Raw genomic sequence first — 18,654 nt, 5'->3', positions numbered from 1 at the left:
AAGATTATCTCTTTGTTTTTGATGATCTGAGGTTTCTCTCTGATGTGTAGGTGTGTTTCTTTATATTTTCCTGAAAGTTTTTATCATATAGTTCTAATATAATGGTAGAAAATTTCAATAAACCAAGTCTTCAAGGTTCTGGTTCTCTCATTGTTTCTCCTGGTTCACTCTCCATTATGATTTGTATGTTTTTAACTGAGTTACTCATTTTCCTAATAACATTATCTAGAGGAACATTTTAGGAGCCTGGAGTAAAATTGAGTCTCTTCCCAAAGGATTATTATTTGCTTCTGCCATTTGCCAACCATGTGACTTTCTTTTAAATTCTCCACTTTATTTAAAAAAAATTTCCACCAAATGCACAGCATGAAGATCATCCATGAATCATGTAGTGGAGAAAGAGTTTTGTACACGTTTTAGCCCCCTCTATCCTGTGCCAAAATTGGGTCAGGCAAGTTTATTTTCTGTCTTCTTCTCCAGAGCCAATTTATTTCTCACCCAGCAGACACTAAGAGATTTCTGTGGGGAAGTCTCAGATTTACACTGAGGTCTCCTATTATATTCCCATTTGTCCAGGCTCTAGGATTCTCTTTATCTCCATGATCCATTTAGACATGAAGGTCAAAGCTCAAGGTCCCCAGGTTTCAACAAAACCCATCAGCATGAAACCTTGAACTGGTAGTCACATCAGGATTCCTCCTCTTTTTCTTTTATTTTATTTTTAACCTCTGCAGATTCCTTTCTTTCATGCCTGTACAGAATCACATGTTAAAAGAGTAGTAAAAGAAATACATATAATTTTAGAATTTCTAAATGAGGAGGCTGTTTAAGGTAACTCATCTCCTTACTGGTTACTGTTGGAAATTAAATTTCTGTCATTTGTTTTTCCTCTAAACAAGCTGACATGGAAAATATTCAGAAAAAATGATGTTCATCCTCCACCCATAAAATCTCCATGGAAAGAGATTCTACAACTTCCTTGTGGTAAATTCTCACAATGGCCAAATTATTCCCTTCTCTGCATTCACATTCTTGAAATCTGATGCTGCAGATCCTCCCACAAAAGGCAAAGTCTCTTTCTCCATGATCTTGAATCTGGGTTGGCCATTTGACTTGTTTGGCCAAAGGCAGGACATTAACAGTGTGACATAGGCTAAGGCTTGAAAGGTCTGACCTACTAAGCCCACTCTCTTGTTGCACTTTAGAGCTCTGAGATCACTGTAAGAATGAGTCCAAGCCAGCCTCCTCAAGGATGAGAAGCCACATGGAAGCACAAGTCCACTGTGCTTCAGTAACAGGTAAGTAATAGCACTCTCTTAGATTATAATTGGAGAGTCACATCCCATACCTCCTTGTAACAATCTTACTTTGTCCTGCCTTAACTTCTGAGGATGTAAAAGTAGTCCTTTGCCAAGATACTACTAAAGTTCAATTTGGACTAAAGGAGTTTACCAATTATTGGCATAAAATTTAAATCACACCAATTGAAATATATCCCATTCAAGCCTCTGTAAATAAATTAGGGAATATAAATGTGTAATTTATTTTCTCAGTGTAGTGGCCAATTAGATCATGACTAAAGAAGTCCAGGATTTTTCTCCATGACGAGGGAAGTCAATCTCAGATCTATGAGATTTTGATTTCCAACAGTAACCAGTAAGGAGATGGGTTACCTTAAATAGCCTCCTCATTTAGAAATTTAAAAAATTATAAGTATTTCTTTTACTACTAATATGAAGCAGTTACTGATATGAAAAGATACTGGGGGCTTTCATGATAAATTCAACATAAGTCAATTGTGTGAAGTGGCTCCTCATATCAGTCACATTAACAGAAATGTAGTCTCATGTGACCATTTCAGATGAGGCCTGATTCGAGGACCTGCAATATATATAGTTCAACACAGGAAGAGCTGGCTACAAATATCTGAAAGGGCAGTCACTGGGAAAATGAAACACAAAGTGTTCTTCAAATTTTACGAGGACAAACCTAGGATCAGCAGGTATGAGTTACAGGTTTCAGCCAAACATTTTCTTTTCTTTTTTAAAAAAATCAATCAATTAATTAATTGTATGTGACAGCAGAATGCATTGCAATTCTTATTACACATATAGAGCACAATTTTTCATGTCTCTGGTTGTATACAAAGTATATTCACACCAATTTGTGACTTCATACATGTACTTTGGATAATAATGATCATCTCACATTTCACCATCATTTATAATCCCATGCCCCTTCCCTTCCCCTCCAACCCCTCTGCCCTGTCTAGAGTTTGTCGATTTCTCCCATGTTCCCTCCCCCTATCCTAATATGAATCAACCTCCTTATATCAAAAAAAAAAACATTCAGCATTTGTTTTTTTGGGATTGGCTAACTTCACTTAGCATTATCTTCTCTAATTCCATCTATTTACCTGCAAATGTCATTTTATTCTCTTTTATTGCTGAGTAATATTCCATTGTGTGTATATGCCACATTTTTTTATTCATTCATCTATTGAAGGGCATCTAGGTTGGTTCTACAGTTTAGCTATTGTGAATTGTGCTGCTATAAGAGACAAACCCACAAAATTACAATTATCTTATATTAGACAAAGGTTCCAAACACATGCATTGGAGAAAGATAGCCTCTTTAACAAATGGTGCTGAGAAAACTGGAAATCCATGTGCCACAAAATGAAATTAAACCCCTCTCTCTCACCATGCACAAAACTCAACTCAAAATGGATTAAGGATTTAGGAATACAACCGGAGACCCTGCAATTAATAGAAAAAAAAAGTAGGCCCTAATCTCCATCATGTGGGATTGGGCCCCAACTTCCTTAATAAGACTCCTGTGACGCAAGAATTAAAACCAAACATTTTCTAAACCCCAAATAATCCACGATAAGAATGGCTGGTCTGTGTGCAGGGAGGCCTGGATATGGAGAACAGGAAATGCGGGCAGGAGAGACATTTGTCAGGGACACTGCGGAAGGGCATATTGCCCCTTGGGTCAGAGGACTGCTCTTCCTCTTTCAGCTGAGCCCCTTTGCCTTTTCTGCTTCCATTACCCTTCTTTAGGAACTCTTAAGGAGGCTGAGTCTAGGGTTCTATAATTAGCCATGGATCAGCTGTGCCAATTAGAGCTAACTCAGCATCCTCCTGCTTCCAAATTACAAACCTGACTAAAGTCAAGATGAATCTTCTCCCTTGTTAAACTGACTCTTTAAGGACGGTCATGTTGTCACATAACAGGAGCCCATCGGATCCAGACTGATTGTAGCCAAGATAGCTTCCACTATCATTTGCTCTCAAGCTGACTTACAGGCAGGCACAAGCCAGGCACCTTTTTAGGTGTGTAAGTTAAGCTTGCAGATGGCCTTTCTCCTGGACGGACACCACTCCTCCAAGGTCACCAGGTTGCCTGGCTCTCCACCCAGCACTGCCCTCACTCTTACCTGCTTCACTCCACACTGTCTGAGGGAGCATTCTCATGAGAACAGGCTGAGAGAAAGTCTCTTCAGGCCTTTATAGATCCCAACTTCCTGCATTTGTTCTTCCTGTCTCTGGGGCACGTTCTGGCAGAGAGCATGACCAGGAGTCTGAGCAGGGAGCTGGGAAATGGGGCCTCCTACCTTGACAGGTGAAGCATCGGATGTGGAAGTGGTTGTTGTGGACCCGAACAACTTCTCCTTTGCAGGTGTCTCCGCATCGGTAGCACTGGATGACATTGGAGCCGCCCCGGGGATTGTAAGGATTCTGCTGATAAGGAACTGTGGGAAGAAACGAGAGGTTAATTCTTCAAAAATAGAAACATGAAACTTCCATAAGACATTATCATAATTTAACTGGAAGAAAAAGCAGAAAGGGTAGACATGACTAGCTGTCCTCCACCCCAATCCATCATCCTGGCGAGTGTGCCAAGCTCAACAGCACTGAGTTGCACTAGGATGTGAGACCATAAACCTTCGTAAGTAGGCAAAGACTTAGGAGTGAGCATAACTTTTCCTTGCAGTAGAGGAAGCCAAATTCTGGAATAGAAAATAAACAAATAAATAAAAGGGAAACTAGAGTAGAGTCATGTGCTGTGTAACCATGTTGCAGTCAATGTCAGATAGACGATGCTGGTTTCAGGACATCAGAATGGAACTGAAAATTTCCTACTGCCTGATAGTGTTGTAGCTGTCGTAATATCCTAGTGCAATACGTTAGTCATGTATTTGTGGTGATGTTGGTGTAGCAAACCTGCTGCATTGCTAGTCCTACAAAAGTATAGCCCAATAGAATTACGTACAGTACCTATTACTTGATAATGATAACATATGAATGTGTTACTGGTTTATGTATTTGCTATCGCTATACTTTTTATTGCTGTATTATAGCTGTACATAATAAGAGGTTTCATTGTTACATATTTGTACATGCATATAACACAATTTGGTTAATTTCATACCCTAGTACTTCCTCTTTCCCTCCCCTCCTCTCTTTCCCCAATTCCATTTCTATTCTACTACTTTCCCTTCTATTTTCATGAGACACCTCTTTTTTTTCCCCTTTAGCTTCCACATATAAGAGAAAATATATGACTCTTGACTTTCTGAGTCTGGCTTATTTCACTTAAGATAACGCTTTCAAGTTCCATCCATTTTCCTGAAAATAATTTTGTTCTTTTTTTACAGCTGAATAAAACTCCATTGTATATTTATACCACATTTTCTTTATTCATTAACTTGTTGATGGACACAAATGTTAGTTCCATAATCTGGCTATTGTGAATTGTGTTGCTGTAAACATGGATGTGCATATATCACTATGGCATCATGACTTTAATTCTCTACGATCAATACCGAGGAGTGGGATAGTTGTGTCATATTATTCTATCCTTATTATTTTTAGAGTGAGATCCTTCTACTTAAAAAGAAAAAACTTTACTATAAAACAATATGCTAGTAACAGTATAATACATCTTGTGTTTATCATGTTTCTTGATTATATCAAGAGGCCAGGCCAAGTGATTGGCCTACATCCTGATTTGTGAAGGTACATGCTATGAGGTTTGTGCAATCACAAAATCATCTAAAATGTATTTCTCAGAACCTATCCCCATGATTAAGTTATGGATAGTTGTATTTCAAAGTCAATCATCCAGTAACTCAATTTCTTGGGTGACCTCTGGATCAAAATTATATTCCAAACTTGTCAAGGGGAATTTGGGTCCTGAAAAATCACTCTTGAGTCTCAAAGAAATGGTGATGGCCCTGGCTCCATCTGGCCTTTGAGTTAATCAAGTTACAGCCCCTCTCTGGGCCTCAGTTTTCACGTGTATAAAATGAAGGTTGTTGGTCAATGGTAGCACAGAGTTTCTATACAGAAGGCCTGAAGGGAGGCAGCCTGGCTGGAAAGGGGCTGTTGAGGGGTTCATTTTAAAGCTGCCTTTGAACAGTACTTTCCACAATTTTAAGAAAATTTTCAATGTGTGCAACTGAGAAAAAAGGGTTGGTAGTAATTGTGAACAGGGCTGAAGCCACTGGGAACTGGACTGCTGTGGACAGCATTTGATGATGCTGAGAAGCTCCACTGAAATACTAAGTCTCTTGTTAACCTGCTCGTAGTTACACTTAGACATCTCCTTTCCCTGAAATAGATGCTCAGCTTGACCATCTTAAATCTGTTTATCTGGCATTGAAGAATTAGAGTTACCTGCCTAGATCACAGAATCCCAGAGTTGGAAGAGATATTATAAGCTGTCTGGTCCAACTTCACTATGAATAAGCTGTAGAGATAATTTTGCCAGTGAGGAACCAAATCTCCTATAGGCATCTCCTAGTGGCCCAGGGTGAAGGTTCCTCAATTCACACTCAAAAACATTAATTTTGGATTAATTAGAACCCCTTTCTTGACAGTGTAGTAGTCATTTTGTTAACTAAAATTTAAATGTTTTCCTCCTGACACATGAAGAATTGCACGTGGAAACTTGCTGAATAATGAAATGTGAATGGAAATTGTGTGTGTCCCTTTTGGTTGGAAACCTTTGGAGCCAGTTATGATCTGCCATATTACCCTTTCCCTAACCCACCAACAAGAGACAGATGTCTCAGTTGACGTCCAGTAGGCATCAGCTTGGATCCCTGATGGAGGAGTCATGGAATAGAACTCCACACCAACCCAGGATAAACATCTATCATAAGAAATAACAAGTCTTTGTTTTCATAGCCTCCAAAACTTTTTGTTACTGCAGCACAACCTAAACTATCCCATCTCATCCATCTGGGATCTGATTCTTCTTTCTAAATAAACTTGATGTTATGTGTGTTCTTCTATAGTTATATTCATATTTTCAAAGAGATCTATGGTCTCCATAACTGATTTCATCCATTTCCCTCTTTCATCCACATGTGGCAAGACCTCTCTCTCTGCAGATAGTAGCAATATGAAGTGTGGGGGTCAGGGAAGCTAGGCTGAGATTGGCCACATCTGCTTCTGTCCTGGAAGCCACCTTATTTCCAATAAGATTATATATTCTTGGCTAATTAGAAACAAAGAAATAGGACCTCTGGTTATCTCCTATGTATAAGGAGATATAAGAGCCCTGGTTGCTGAGCCCTGAAACTGGCTTCTGACAATTTTGCTAAGTAGGGTGGGAAAAAAATCCATTTCACAATCTTTCTCCTCCCTCTGCAGCTCTTTTTCCTTTCTTTCTTAAATTCAAGATAATAAAATAAAATAAACAAATCAAGTAGTTAACTAAATCATTAATTCTTTGGGTTTTATTTATGTATTTATTTATTGTGGTGTTAGGATGGAACCTAGGGCCTTATGCGTGCTAGGCAGTCACTCTACCACTGAGCTAAACCCCAGCCTTAATTAACTCTTCAAGTGGGTTAACGTGAAGAAGTGCATTATATATCCTGCAGATGTTCACTAGTATCACAACCATCACACCCTCCCCATGGCTCAGAGCAGTCCTTCCCCAACCCTAGCATGTCCATAAATATTCTATTTAGCCCAATCTTCTTTTCTTCTTTTTTTTTCTGATTCCTGCTCAATACCCCCAGGAAAATATTTCATTCTCTCTTCCCCTTTATGAGAAAAATATAAATCCTGTTTATATGAGCAGTGCAGTGATCTACCATTGCCAAGGGAAGCAAAGCTGTGAGTCTGGAAATAAAACAAGAACAAATAGTCCGACCATCCCCACCAGTGACAGGGCTCTTGAACGTCTCCCAAAGTCCCTGCAGAGTCACTGCACACATTTTTATCTATGTCTCCTAATTCCACCCACCTTATGGTTCAGGAATCAACTTCCAAGATCGATTAAATCTTTCTAATTTGGTTCAATTTTCTGGGGAAGTGGATTTGTGAGAATGATCCTCAGTCAGAACTCAGTCTTTGAACCCCCTTATCTAAAAGATATAAAGTCAGAGTGAGGGGATGGATTAGGAAAATAGGCCTGTTGGGGCAGAAGGACTAGCTCTGTTGCTTCCCTCGGATGAGGATGTTGCTTTGGTGATGCTGACTGTGGCCAGGGCTCCAGGAGTGTCTGATGCTTATGAATAGACTCATACACAGAAATTCAAGCATCCATGCCTTGTTGGTGCAAATTCTTCCAGATTGCTGATGCAAGCTGTGGCTATAAAAGGACAATAAGATTCGATCGTACATGTGTGGCAAGACCTTCCTCTCTCCAGATAGTAGCAATAGGAAGTGTGGGGGTCAGGGAAGCTAGGCTGAGATCGGCCACATTTACTTCTGTCCTGGAAGCCACCTCGTTTCCAATAAGATTTTATATTCTTGGCTAATTAGATCAGGAGCTTAATCCAACCTTATTCTGTGTTTGTGTAGGTATGTCGGGGGAAGTGTTTATTTCCATCAATTTGTGGCTTCCTTGAAATGCAGAGATATGTGTGTATTTGTTGTTGCTGTGGTACCAAGGGTTGAGTCCAAGACCTTGTTAGGCAACCACTCCACTGTAAATGCTGAAATTTGATTGATTTTCTGCTGGTTATTATTTCCACCAATGTTTATCCCAGTAAGTATTAAAATTAAGAGTTCAGCCACATGATTTATAACTTTCATATTATGGGAAAAATGTCTTTTTAAAAAATTTTTATTATTAGTTGTTCGGGAAAATGTCTTTTTTTGAAAAAATTAATTTATATATGTGTTATGGTTTAGATGTGAAGTGTCCTCCAAAAGCTCATGCGTGAGACAACACAAGAAGGTTTAGAGAAGAAATAGATAAAGCTATCATGAAATTCATATGGAAAAACAAAAGACCCTTAATAGCAAAAGCAATTCTAAGCAGGAAGTGTGAATCTGGAGGTATAGCGATACCAGATTTCAAACTGTACTACAGAGCAATAGTAACAAAAACAGCATGGTACTGGTACCAAAACAGGCAGGTGGACCAATGGTACAGAATAGAGGACACAGAGACCAATCCACAAAATTACAACTTTCTTATATTTAATAAAGGGGCTAAAAGCATGCAATGGAGGAAGGATAGCATCTTCAACAAATGGTGCTGGGAAAACTGGAAATTCATATGCAATAAAATGAAGCTGAACCCCTTTCTCTCGCCATGCACAAAAGTTAACTCAAAATGGGTTTAGAGTCTTAACCCCATCAGTGAATTAATACCCTGATGGCGATTAACTGAGTAGTAACTGAAGGCAGGTAGGATGTGGCTGGAGGAGGTGGGCTTTGGGGGGGTGTTCCTTTGGGACCATTGGGGTATACATTTTGTATCTGGAGCATGGAGTCTCAGTCTCTCTCTCTCTCTCTCTCTCTCTCTCTCTCTCTCTCTCTCTCTCTCTCTCTCTCCTTTCTGATCATCATGTGAGCTGCTTCCCTCCACCACACTCTTCTGCCTCTTCTCCCTGAGGAATGGAGCTGGGTTTCTATACACTAAGACCTTTGAAATTGTGAACCCTCAAATAAACTTTTTCTCCTCTACAGTTGTGCTGGTCGAGTATTTTAGTTACAGCAATGAAAAAGCTGACTAAAACAACATGAAAAATTTCAAACTACTTCATACATTAGAAATTCTAGGCTTGAGAGCAGCATTTAAGAATAGCCATCAGCCTCACAGGACATTAGCTCTGTTCACCTGTGGGACTGTCTGTGATATTTTGGTATACATATTATGGTATATATATTTTGGTATTTTGTATGGAGTCAAAAAGATTGAGATGTTCCTGAAATGCATGCAGGGAATCTCTGGCTTCTTTTAGAATTACTTGGCCAGCACAGGGGACCCAGGAAAGACATTCTGTTACCAGCCTTTAAGATGTACTCTCCAATTGAACTTTCTGAAATGATGAAAATCTTCTATATCTACTGTGTCTAGCACAAAAGTCAACTAGCTATATATGACTATTGGGCACTTGAAATATGACTAGTGTGACTGAGAAACTAGATTTTTCATTTAATTTAAATTTTACTTAAATTCACATTTAAATAGTTACATGTGACTAGTGGCTACCATACTGAACAGTGCAGCCACATAGTTTAAAAAATAGAACACCAGGCAGAGGATAAGAAGTTAAACCTGGTGGAATTCTAGTCATATATAAATAGCAAGTACAAATTAAGTCACTAATACCACCTCTGACTTAAATTATTCATTTTTATCCCTGAAGAATTCTAAAGTTGTAATTAAAAAATGATTTGCAATTGGAAACAATTACATACACATTCACCCATCCTGAATTTGATGTAGAAACAAAAGATTCTGAGCAGTGTAATAAGTACTGATTTAAAAAAAAAATCACAATTTTTCGGGCACTGAATGATTAAACAATCTTAACTTTTCCAAGAACAAAAGCAAGAAAAATCAGTTGGCGATGCTGTCAGTAGAATTTTTTAAGACAGACAATCCACTGGTCAACGCCTTCGAGATTAAAAATTAAAGATCGGAAAGAGTAAACCCTTTTTTATATGCATACTGAATCTTCAAGAGTTTTATAAGAAAATGTATCTCAGTTCCACTAGTTAAATTTATAAGTAAAGTTTTCTCTAAATGTTATAGAGATGACCTGAAGACTATTTATGTTGGGTCATTTCACATTGGCAAGGCAAGTGAGTATGAGCTCCCGCAAAGGGGGCTGTGATCCTCTACCTGTGCCTGTCCTTCCTCCCCTCTCTGTCTTCACCTCTGTGTTTCTCCTCGACAGAGAGTACTGGCACTAACCTGGGTTTCAACTTCCTCTCTGCTCTTACTTAGTTTTCTGGTCTTGGGCAAATCATTTAACTCAATTCCTCCTTGGGACCAAAATGATTTATAAGGTTTCCTCCAATTAACAAGTGGTTCTGCCTCTGTTTATTTTTCTCCCTCTGCATTCTCTCTTCTCCATTTTAACTGGACCCATTTTTAAACCAGAAAGTGTCTTAAGCTATCAGATTTATTAGTCTCTTTTAAAAGCAGATCATGCACGATTCCTCTTGGAAGCACTATAACCTAAGGCATGTCCTTTTTACCCAGGGGCTGCCTGTACATTTCTTCTTTCCTCCATTGAGGGTCACTTGACCTTGTAGATAAAAATGTTCTCACATTTTAATAGAGTGTCTTTAAAATAGTCTTTAAAAGGAAGGAGTAACTATGCTATGCTGGCGCATAATTTAAAAAGTGACAAAACTGACTTGGAGACAGCATCACAACTGTGAATAATTGGCTGGAAGTGTAATAACAACAGAGGAGCTCTGGTTGAAAGGTGAAACATCAAGCAAAGGAGCCACCAATTCAGCAATGAGCTGGCAGCAGCCCACAGCCAGGGAAATGTACACCTTTGGGGCCAGGGTGCAGCGTCTGTCACACTGTGGCTTCACACATCTTCATTAAAGCCCAAAGTACCCCAAGTGTGTTCACAGTGATTCCCTAAGTACTCAAGAGACTCAAGTGTGGGTGCAGGCATTTCTCAGGTAGAAATCAGCTGCCTGAAATGTTAAGGTGGTCTGTATAGGAGGTCTGGTAGTTCATGACAGGGCATTGGGTGTAAATTCAGAGTTGAATCAGGATTGGTGGCACCACCCCATCTCTATACTGAGACCACTGAGTTATGGAATCCCTGCATTGGAAGGGGTGAGAAGCACGTGGGATGGCAACATCATATGGATGCTAAAGTCAGGTGGGCTGAGGCTGAATGGTAGCCCTGTTGCTCGCTGGCCATATGATGGAGCAAGTTACAATATTCTGGGTCCTCAATTTCTCTATCTCTAGAGTGAGAATAACTCAAGTCATTTTGAGTATTAAATTACTTATATAAAAGTGCTTGGTGCATTGCTTGAATAAAATTGGGCACAATGAGCAATCATTAATGGCAAAGGATCTCTGAAGCTATGTATCCTTACCTCAAACACAATTCAGGAATTCTACCTCAATCACCCCTACCAGCTGGCCTGAGCTGGGCTTGAACATTTCTCCAATCCATCTTTGGACAAGTCCAGCAAAGATCTGTTTCCTGGTTTTCTCTTTCTGCTGACTGTCAAGATAAAAGCTGTTGGCTGCAGACTATTCGCCACCTTAAGCAACCTTTTATTTCTCCTGGAGCTCTGTTTATGGGTTTCTGTGGGCTGCAGAGTGGGTGGCTGACATGCTCTTGATATATCCTGCAGAGAAATGTGTGAATTGGGTGTTTCCTGATGTGGGAATGAGAGGCTATGATCTATGTTATCCTGGGTTGGTGTATTTTGGGCACATCTGCTGTTTCCAGGGGGGTGTGTTTGGTGTTTGTTGCATGTGCTTAGAGTAAGTGAATGATTTTCTGCTTTTGGAAAGCTCTGAGGGCCATGTGTGTGTCATCTCACAAGTCATTACATCTATGTTCATTGAGAGAATACCTAGAATCAGAGTCTTAGGCCAGGAGGGGCCTGGGAAGTTCACCCAGCTTGCATAGCAGCTTAGGCTGGCCTTGGTGCACAAGGGTGTCCCAGGATGACATGATGAAGGTGGGAAACTGGGAGGATGGACTGGGCTGTCACCAAACCTAGGGCCAGGCAGGGAAAGGTGGGCAGATAATTCAGAAAGGCCAAATTATCCTACATTTGGAGGTCAATACTTCAATCCTAGTATTGGAGTGAGGGCACTGGAGGTTGGCGTCCCAAGATGCAGAAAAACAGGAGAAGGTCTGGAGTTGAAGTTGTGCAAAAAGAAGTGGGGGATGGATGGATAGCTGCAGCTCTGGGAGGTTGATAGGTCATAGTTAGAGGGGTTCCTCTGTGTCGGCAAGAACACTCAGCAACCTACACATGTCACCTCCCTGAGTTCTTGTAATGAGAGCAGAGACACTGCTCTCCGTATTTGATGGATGAGCAACCAGGGCCCAGACAGCTAATGCCACTTGTCCAAGGTCACGCAGTTAGTGATTAGCAGAGACAGAACCTGAACCTGGGCAGTCTGACTCTAAAACCTGAGCTCTAATCACTGAGTTTGACTGCCTGAAGCACAGAAGTGTCAGCACTGGTTGCCTCTAGGAGTTGGAGTTGGGGAAGGAGACCTAAAGGGGTTTTTAACTTTTCCCCAACAGTAATCACCAATTACTCAGCTGGTTCAAAATTACTTTAAAAATATTTTTTTAAAAAATATTGGAGGATAGGAGAGTACAGAGCAGGAAGCAGGGAAGAGCAATCAGTATCCTTGGTGGGAGAAGATGCTGTGATTGCTGCTCCCAGGCAGCCTTAAGCAGAGTGTGTGGCATAGACAGGCCAGGCCCCACAGGTGTGCCTGCTGCTCTTTGAGAGGTAAGCTCTTCAGGTGTCAGCAGCTGCAGGAGGGCAGAGTCCTCAGGGAAGCCTAGGATCCCTTCACAGGTCACCCTGGCCTGGGCATAGATTCCCATGCCAACAGGTCAGGAATACAGTCTGACACGCAAAAGGATATTGTAAAACCTCTGCAGGAATAGCGAGTCCTCCTCTGCAGCCTTCCTGCTGGGCTCATCAGCTTATTCCAAGGTCATGGCCTGTAGCCAACGAGCTGCCTTCTTCCAGGGGTGTTGCCAGTATGTGTGTCAGAATGGTAAGCTCTTGGCTGGACAGACACTTGTGTTTGACAGCCCCCACCCTAGGACAGCTACAGCCAGAGGATCTGGGTGACACCAAGCAGCCCCATAGCAGGGGCCTTACCAGCAAGGGGCCTTACCAGCAAGGAGGTCCATGTGCCGTCCAGAACACGAGGAGCTCTCTATTTCTTAAAGTTCAGTTTGGGCAAATTATATCTATTTCAAGGTAAGTGGAAACTATGTTTGAGTCAGCCCGCCCATCCCTTCCTCTCTGTTGACTATGTTGCTATCCATGGGCTCAACCCAAAGGGCCAGCACAGCGCCTCGTTCTCAGGACTCAAATGCATCTGTGTTCTCGTTCATTTTCCTGAAATCCTCCTCCCTACCCCTGGGCCAAGGAAAGGATCTTGGTAGCCGGGGATATGGGAGCCCTTTCTGTCTTCCCTGCTTAGCTTTGTCCAGAACATCTGGCCCTGTAGAGAAGGCTTCCTGTTCTTCTGAGGGCACAGGCTTTTTGAAATTCAAAAGCCAGGAAGCTATTCTTGGTCCCTGCTTTCTGCTGCCCATCCTGGCCTGAGGCCTTGCTCATTGAATAAAGGGAAGGAGCAAGGGGAGTGGGCAAAGGAGAGGCCAGTTCATATTTCAGAAATATCGTCTGACTACTTTTGGTCATGAGTTTTAAGAATATGAGCTGGGATTTTGGCTCAGGGGTAGGGCACTTGCCAAGCACATGTGAGGCACTGAGTTCCATCCTCAGCACCACATAAAAACAAATAAACAAAATAAAGGTATGGTGTCCAACTACAAATGAAAAAAATCATACACAGAGCTGTGTAAGAATGGCTGAGGACTGGACAAGAAGACTTGTCAGAGAAGGGGAAAAATCCCTAGGTGTCTGCCAACCTTGATCTTTCTCTACTTTGAAGTGGGTTCCTATCGATCAACTCCAATCCTCTTGTCACTCTGACTATCCATCACTACCTCTACAAACCCCGAGTCAGTGACACTGAGGAGTCTGGAGAAGTAGTTAAAAAATGGCTACAGTAGAGGAGCAATTGCTGTGTGGTGGGCACTGTGCTAAGTGCTCCATAGGGGTCAGCTTATTTAATTCTCACGACTCCACGATCGTAGACACCATGAAACCTCCATTTTATATGGAGAATCTGAGGCACAGAGAGAGAGAGAGTAATTAATTTGAAGTAACCCAACAAATAAAGGTCAGAACTGGGGTTCAAATGGGTATGAGCAGGTCTGGGAGATACTCAGTTTTCTCTCCTCTCTTCCCTCTTCTAGGGGGTGTTCCCAGCAGGATCTCTAGCCCAGTGTATCCTGTGGGAGAGGAGAGGGATCTGCTCCCTGACGAGCTGCCTGGGCTTTGGAGCTGCCAGTGCATTCCTACAAGGGAGAATGGGGTTGCTCTGCACCCCAGCTGGGCAGTACATTTCCAGTGTCTCTATAACTTATCTCAAAAATGCTATTTGGGTTTCGTCTGGGGCCCTGGAAACCATGTTGGAAATAGAGGAACTTCAGGAAGTCAGCAATTGTCTTTGTGCTATGAGTGACTAAGTCCTTGGCCTCAGAGCCAGAGTTTTTAATACTTATACAATGTTTGCTTCCTGAGACACTGGCAGGCCATCAAGCTCTGCTATACTGCAGGGAAATCCAAGGAGTATCTACTGTCAGCCTGGCTCCCCTTGACTCACAAGTTCTCAGCATCAGAGTGAAGGGAATACAGAAATCTCTAGTTTTCAAGAGCTTTGTAATGTTGTGAACAACCAATAAAAAAAAAAAAATAAAAAATAAATATCAAGAGTCAAAAAAAAAAAAAGAAATCTCTAGTTTTAAAGTTTCTGAACTTTTTTTTTTTTTAAGCTATGAACACTTTATCTTAAAAATGAAACGATGAAATGGCCTCTAGGTTATATTGATTCTGTTGCAAACCATGCATGGAATGCAAACATACACTGACCTGGTGGTCACTCAGGGAAATTCTCTAGACCAGGGGTTGCTTGCATTGGATATGGTTCCCAGACATGCTTTATTTGGGTGGCCTGGTGTTTGTTTTCAAGTTCCTGCTGATCACCATGGTTCCTACCTTTATCCTCTTGCCTTATCCCTGGCTGACTTTTCTCCTGCACTGCAGGTGCTTGAAGGCATTGGAGTTGTGATCCCAGCCTAGAACCCAGGCATACAGACTCACAGCCTCTGTGATGGAAGTGGGGTAGGGGCACCGACTTTTCACCCCAACCCACCCAAGGCAGCCCCTGGGGAACTTTCTGTCCCATCTCACCCACATGCCCACCATCAGCAACTCTGAGGCTCAGTGAGGGGAAGAACTCTCTCAGGGTCCCCAAGCTACTGGCCCCACGAGGACCAGCAGGAAACATTGGGAAAATGCCATCATTTCAAATTAGGGACACTTGCTTGGGGGCAGTGCATGATGAGGTCCAAGTCATGGAATTACCTCTTTAAGCACACTCAATTCTCAGATCCTCTTTGGGATCTAAATTGCTTGACCCATGCTTAAAGTTCAGCATGGCTCCAGATGGCTTCTGCTGTCATCCATGCACTGGAGGCTTAGTGGACATAACTATGCAACTGTGAGAGGCCCTCCCCACCAAAATCCCACCTGTCTGTCAGGCCTTCCCTTCCCCAGGCTGGGAGGAGGACTTCAGGATCTTTCCAACTCCTTCCTCCCCTTCTTCCTCATCTTCTCTATTCATTTATTTCTGCATTCCTTTTTTCTTCCCTCCCTCCCTTCCTTTTTTTCCTGTCTTATTGTAATCTCTCCAGCTTCTTCTCAGCTGTTAACTTTGTATGAGCCTCAGCAAGGCCACTCCCCATCCCTGGCCCTTGTTTTATTATCTATAAAGTAAAATGGCTACAGTTGGTAATTGCACAGTTTCCTTTCAGATAAGAGTATTCCACAAGGCCCAACACACAATGCCTTCAGGGGCCAGAAAGGTAATGCAAATGGCAAAATCCAACCGACCAAGGGGCCCAAGCTCAAGAGATTGACCTACCTACAGTGGAAGAAGCTACTGGTCCCCTGGGGATTATAGTCATACACAAATAGGGCCCAAAGAGACCTATTTGTATGAGCTGGATTCTGCCTAAGGGTCACTAGTTTGGGTCTCTGCATCTAGACAGACAGATGATCACAAAGTCTCTTTAAATTACTATCTGAGGGAAGTCATATGCTCACCACATGCTGGTAGAATTTGGAAGAACAGAATAGTCCTTAAATGAGGTCTTGTAGAGCCCTGGGCTGGATAAAGAAGTGTCACACTAGCATGTCACTCTCAAGGTCTCAGTGACATTACTCAGGGATAGTCAGTGGTTTTTAAACTTTTTTTGACTATGACAATTTATTTTGTAATGCACAAATATGTGAAACAAATTTCACAACTAAAACTTTTTTAGCATGCATAATGTATACTGATGTTTTCTTTTATTTTTCTGTTCTATTTCATTACTTTGTTCCATTTTATTAACAATTTTTTTTTGCAATCAAATAATTGATTTCTGTATTGGCTTAGGGGTTGAAAAATGCAGTTTAAAAATGCTGCTCTAGGCTCTACATAGTGGTCATAGAATGACAAAGACAGTTTTAGCTTTGTGTTATTCAATATGGTATCCACTAGTCACATATGGCTATTTAAAATTAATCACTATCAAAAATTCAGTTCCTAGTTACACCAGCCAATTTCAAATGCTCAACAGTCACATGGGCTAGTGGCTTTTGTATTGACTGCAGAAATAGCATGTTTTTCTACACTCAGCTTTAGGATTTTGCCAGTGAAGAAACTGAGGCCCAGGTTTCTTGGGAGAGATGTGTTTGAGATTGGGGGTGCATGGGATGGGGCCAAATTAATGAAACCTCAAGGATTCCTGTCTGTTTGCAGTGGAGTAAGGGTAAGGAGTGGCCCTTGTAGCTTTCTCCTCACCAAAGGAATCACAACTCAAAGTTCATACTTTGCATTTCACAGGCAGAGAGGTGGACCCAAACCTTCACCTTCACCAAAGAACAGAGCTAATTTCCATGTTTTACCCAGCACTTCTGGAGCAGCTCTGTGAGCTGAAGAGAGAATAGGCTACAGAACCTGTCAGATATGGGTTCAAGTCCAGGCTGTATGAGTTTGAGCAAGATGTTTCATGTTACTGTGCCTTAGTTTCTCCATCTTTGAAGTGAGATTAATAGTATTTATTCTTCAGAATTTTTGAAAGGATCAGCAAGCAATATGCATAAAGCACCAAGTACAATGTCATACTAGACAATGTAACCCAAAGCTTGCTATAGTAATGATGAGATATGATAATAGTAATTCTATTGCCACTGCTGCTACAATGAAGTTAAACATTGTAGAGATGTTTCTACCCCAAAGGAAATTTCAAGCTGAGGTACAGGAGATTACTTTTTTTTTTTTTTTTTTTTACTGTATCTTTAAGGTTCAACCCAGTACCTGGTACTAGTAGACACACAATTCATATTTGTAGCTGCAATCTAAGGTAGAAACTAGTAAAAAAAATCACAAGGAGTGATTAGATTATAAATGATAGGGTGATAGATTATACACAATTTCTTATTGGAAAGGAGAGGATACAGAAAGAAAAATTGGAGGAAGTAGCATGGAGAGATGGCATTTTTATATTTTTTAGTAGATTGATGGTTCATGATATATGAGAGTAAGAAGTCATGGCATGACAAGTAATCAAGAAGAGAAAGAAGAAAAAAAATCAAAAGATAATAGAAGGAAGATGCAGAACACTTTAAGACATCCTTTATAAGAAGAGAATGTCAAGATCCTCCTCCCAAATTAACAGACAAAATTTTCTTATTTATCTTTAGGAAAAAAAGTATCATACAAATTTTCAAATTTAATCTGTACATTCTGGGGGATGTGAGGAAATGTTAATCTCTGTGGGTATCAATGAGCAGTTCTCAGTTATGGTTTCACCCATGTATAATGCCCTGCAAACATTTTTTTTTTTTATCCATAAGTGTAGTGGACATCTGTTGTTTTGCCTGCTCAGCATCTGCTCTCTGCTTCTTCTGGCAATAGAAACTCTCTTTCCTGTAGGAAAGCCATTCTGGGGAGTTTGGGTGGGGCTGACCCTGTCCATGTACATGGTGGGCAAGTAGCCCAGACCTGGCCAATGTAGAAAGCTACAAAACTCTTCTTGTTAGGCACATGGCCTAATCTTTTCTGGGGTTCCTCCTAGAAGAGTTCTTGGGGAAACCATCTAGGTTGCAAAGCCAAGAGGAAATAGGCTGGGATTCCTGGTGCCATCTTGCTCCCCACATTGAGCCAGGTGGAGAAGTGAGAATGAACAGATTCCCGAGAGCCTCATTCACATCTGTGGATCCTTATGGGCCTGAAGCCATTGTGCTTTTGAATTTCCCAATTATACAAACTCCAATATGGCATATTCCGTTTTTTTTTTCTTATAGAGTTCATTTGAGTTGGGATTTTTTTCACTTGCAACTAATTGAATTATGTCCTAATACTCATAGTTTTCCATCTAAATTATAATCTTCCATCAGTTTAAATGAAACAAATACTTCAAGGCCCCTTCATGCTGGGCTTCATGTATCTAACATGATCAATAAGTACCTCTTGAACACATAATGATAAATGAGGTGGACCTGGCCCCTGTCCACTGTGTCTTGGACT

At 41.1% G+C, this 18,654-nt stretch overlaps 1 protein-coding gene across 5 annotated transcripts in view; it reads right to left on the bottom strand.

The window, feature by feature from the left end:
- Nucleotides 1–18,654, bottom strand: part of Ablim3 (actin binding LIM protein family member 3) — a 111,183-nt gene that overhangs the window by 69,991 nt on the left and 22,538 nt on the right. For all 5 annotated transcript variants that reach the window (XR_013438073.1, XR_013438077.1, XR_013438075.1 and 2 more), the window contains one exon: nt 3,620–3,757. Coding sequence is in view for 1 of the 5 variants with exons in the window: in XM_078047521.1 (XP_077903647.1) it covers nt 3,620–3,757 (138 nt within the window). In the remaining 4 variants the exon portion in view is untranslated. The remainder of the gene's footprint in view (nt 1–3,619; nt 3,758–18,654) is intronic.

Source organism: Ictidomys tridecemlineatus, chromosome 1 (genome assembly GCF_052094955.1).
Source record: "Ictidomys tridecemlineatus isolate mIctTri1 chromosome 1, mIctTri1.hap1, whole genome shotgun sequence".
NCBI classification, from domain to species: Eukaryota; Metazoa; Chordata; class Mammalia; order Rodentia; family Sciuridae; genus Ictidomys; species Ictidomys tridecemlineatus.
The sequence above is the reverse complement of the archived record's forward strand: the minus strand, read 5'-3'. Positions and strand labels throughout refer to the sequence as shown.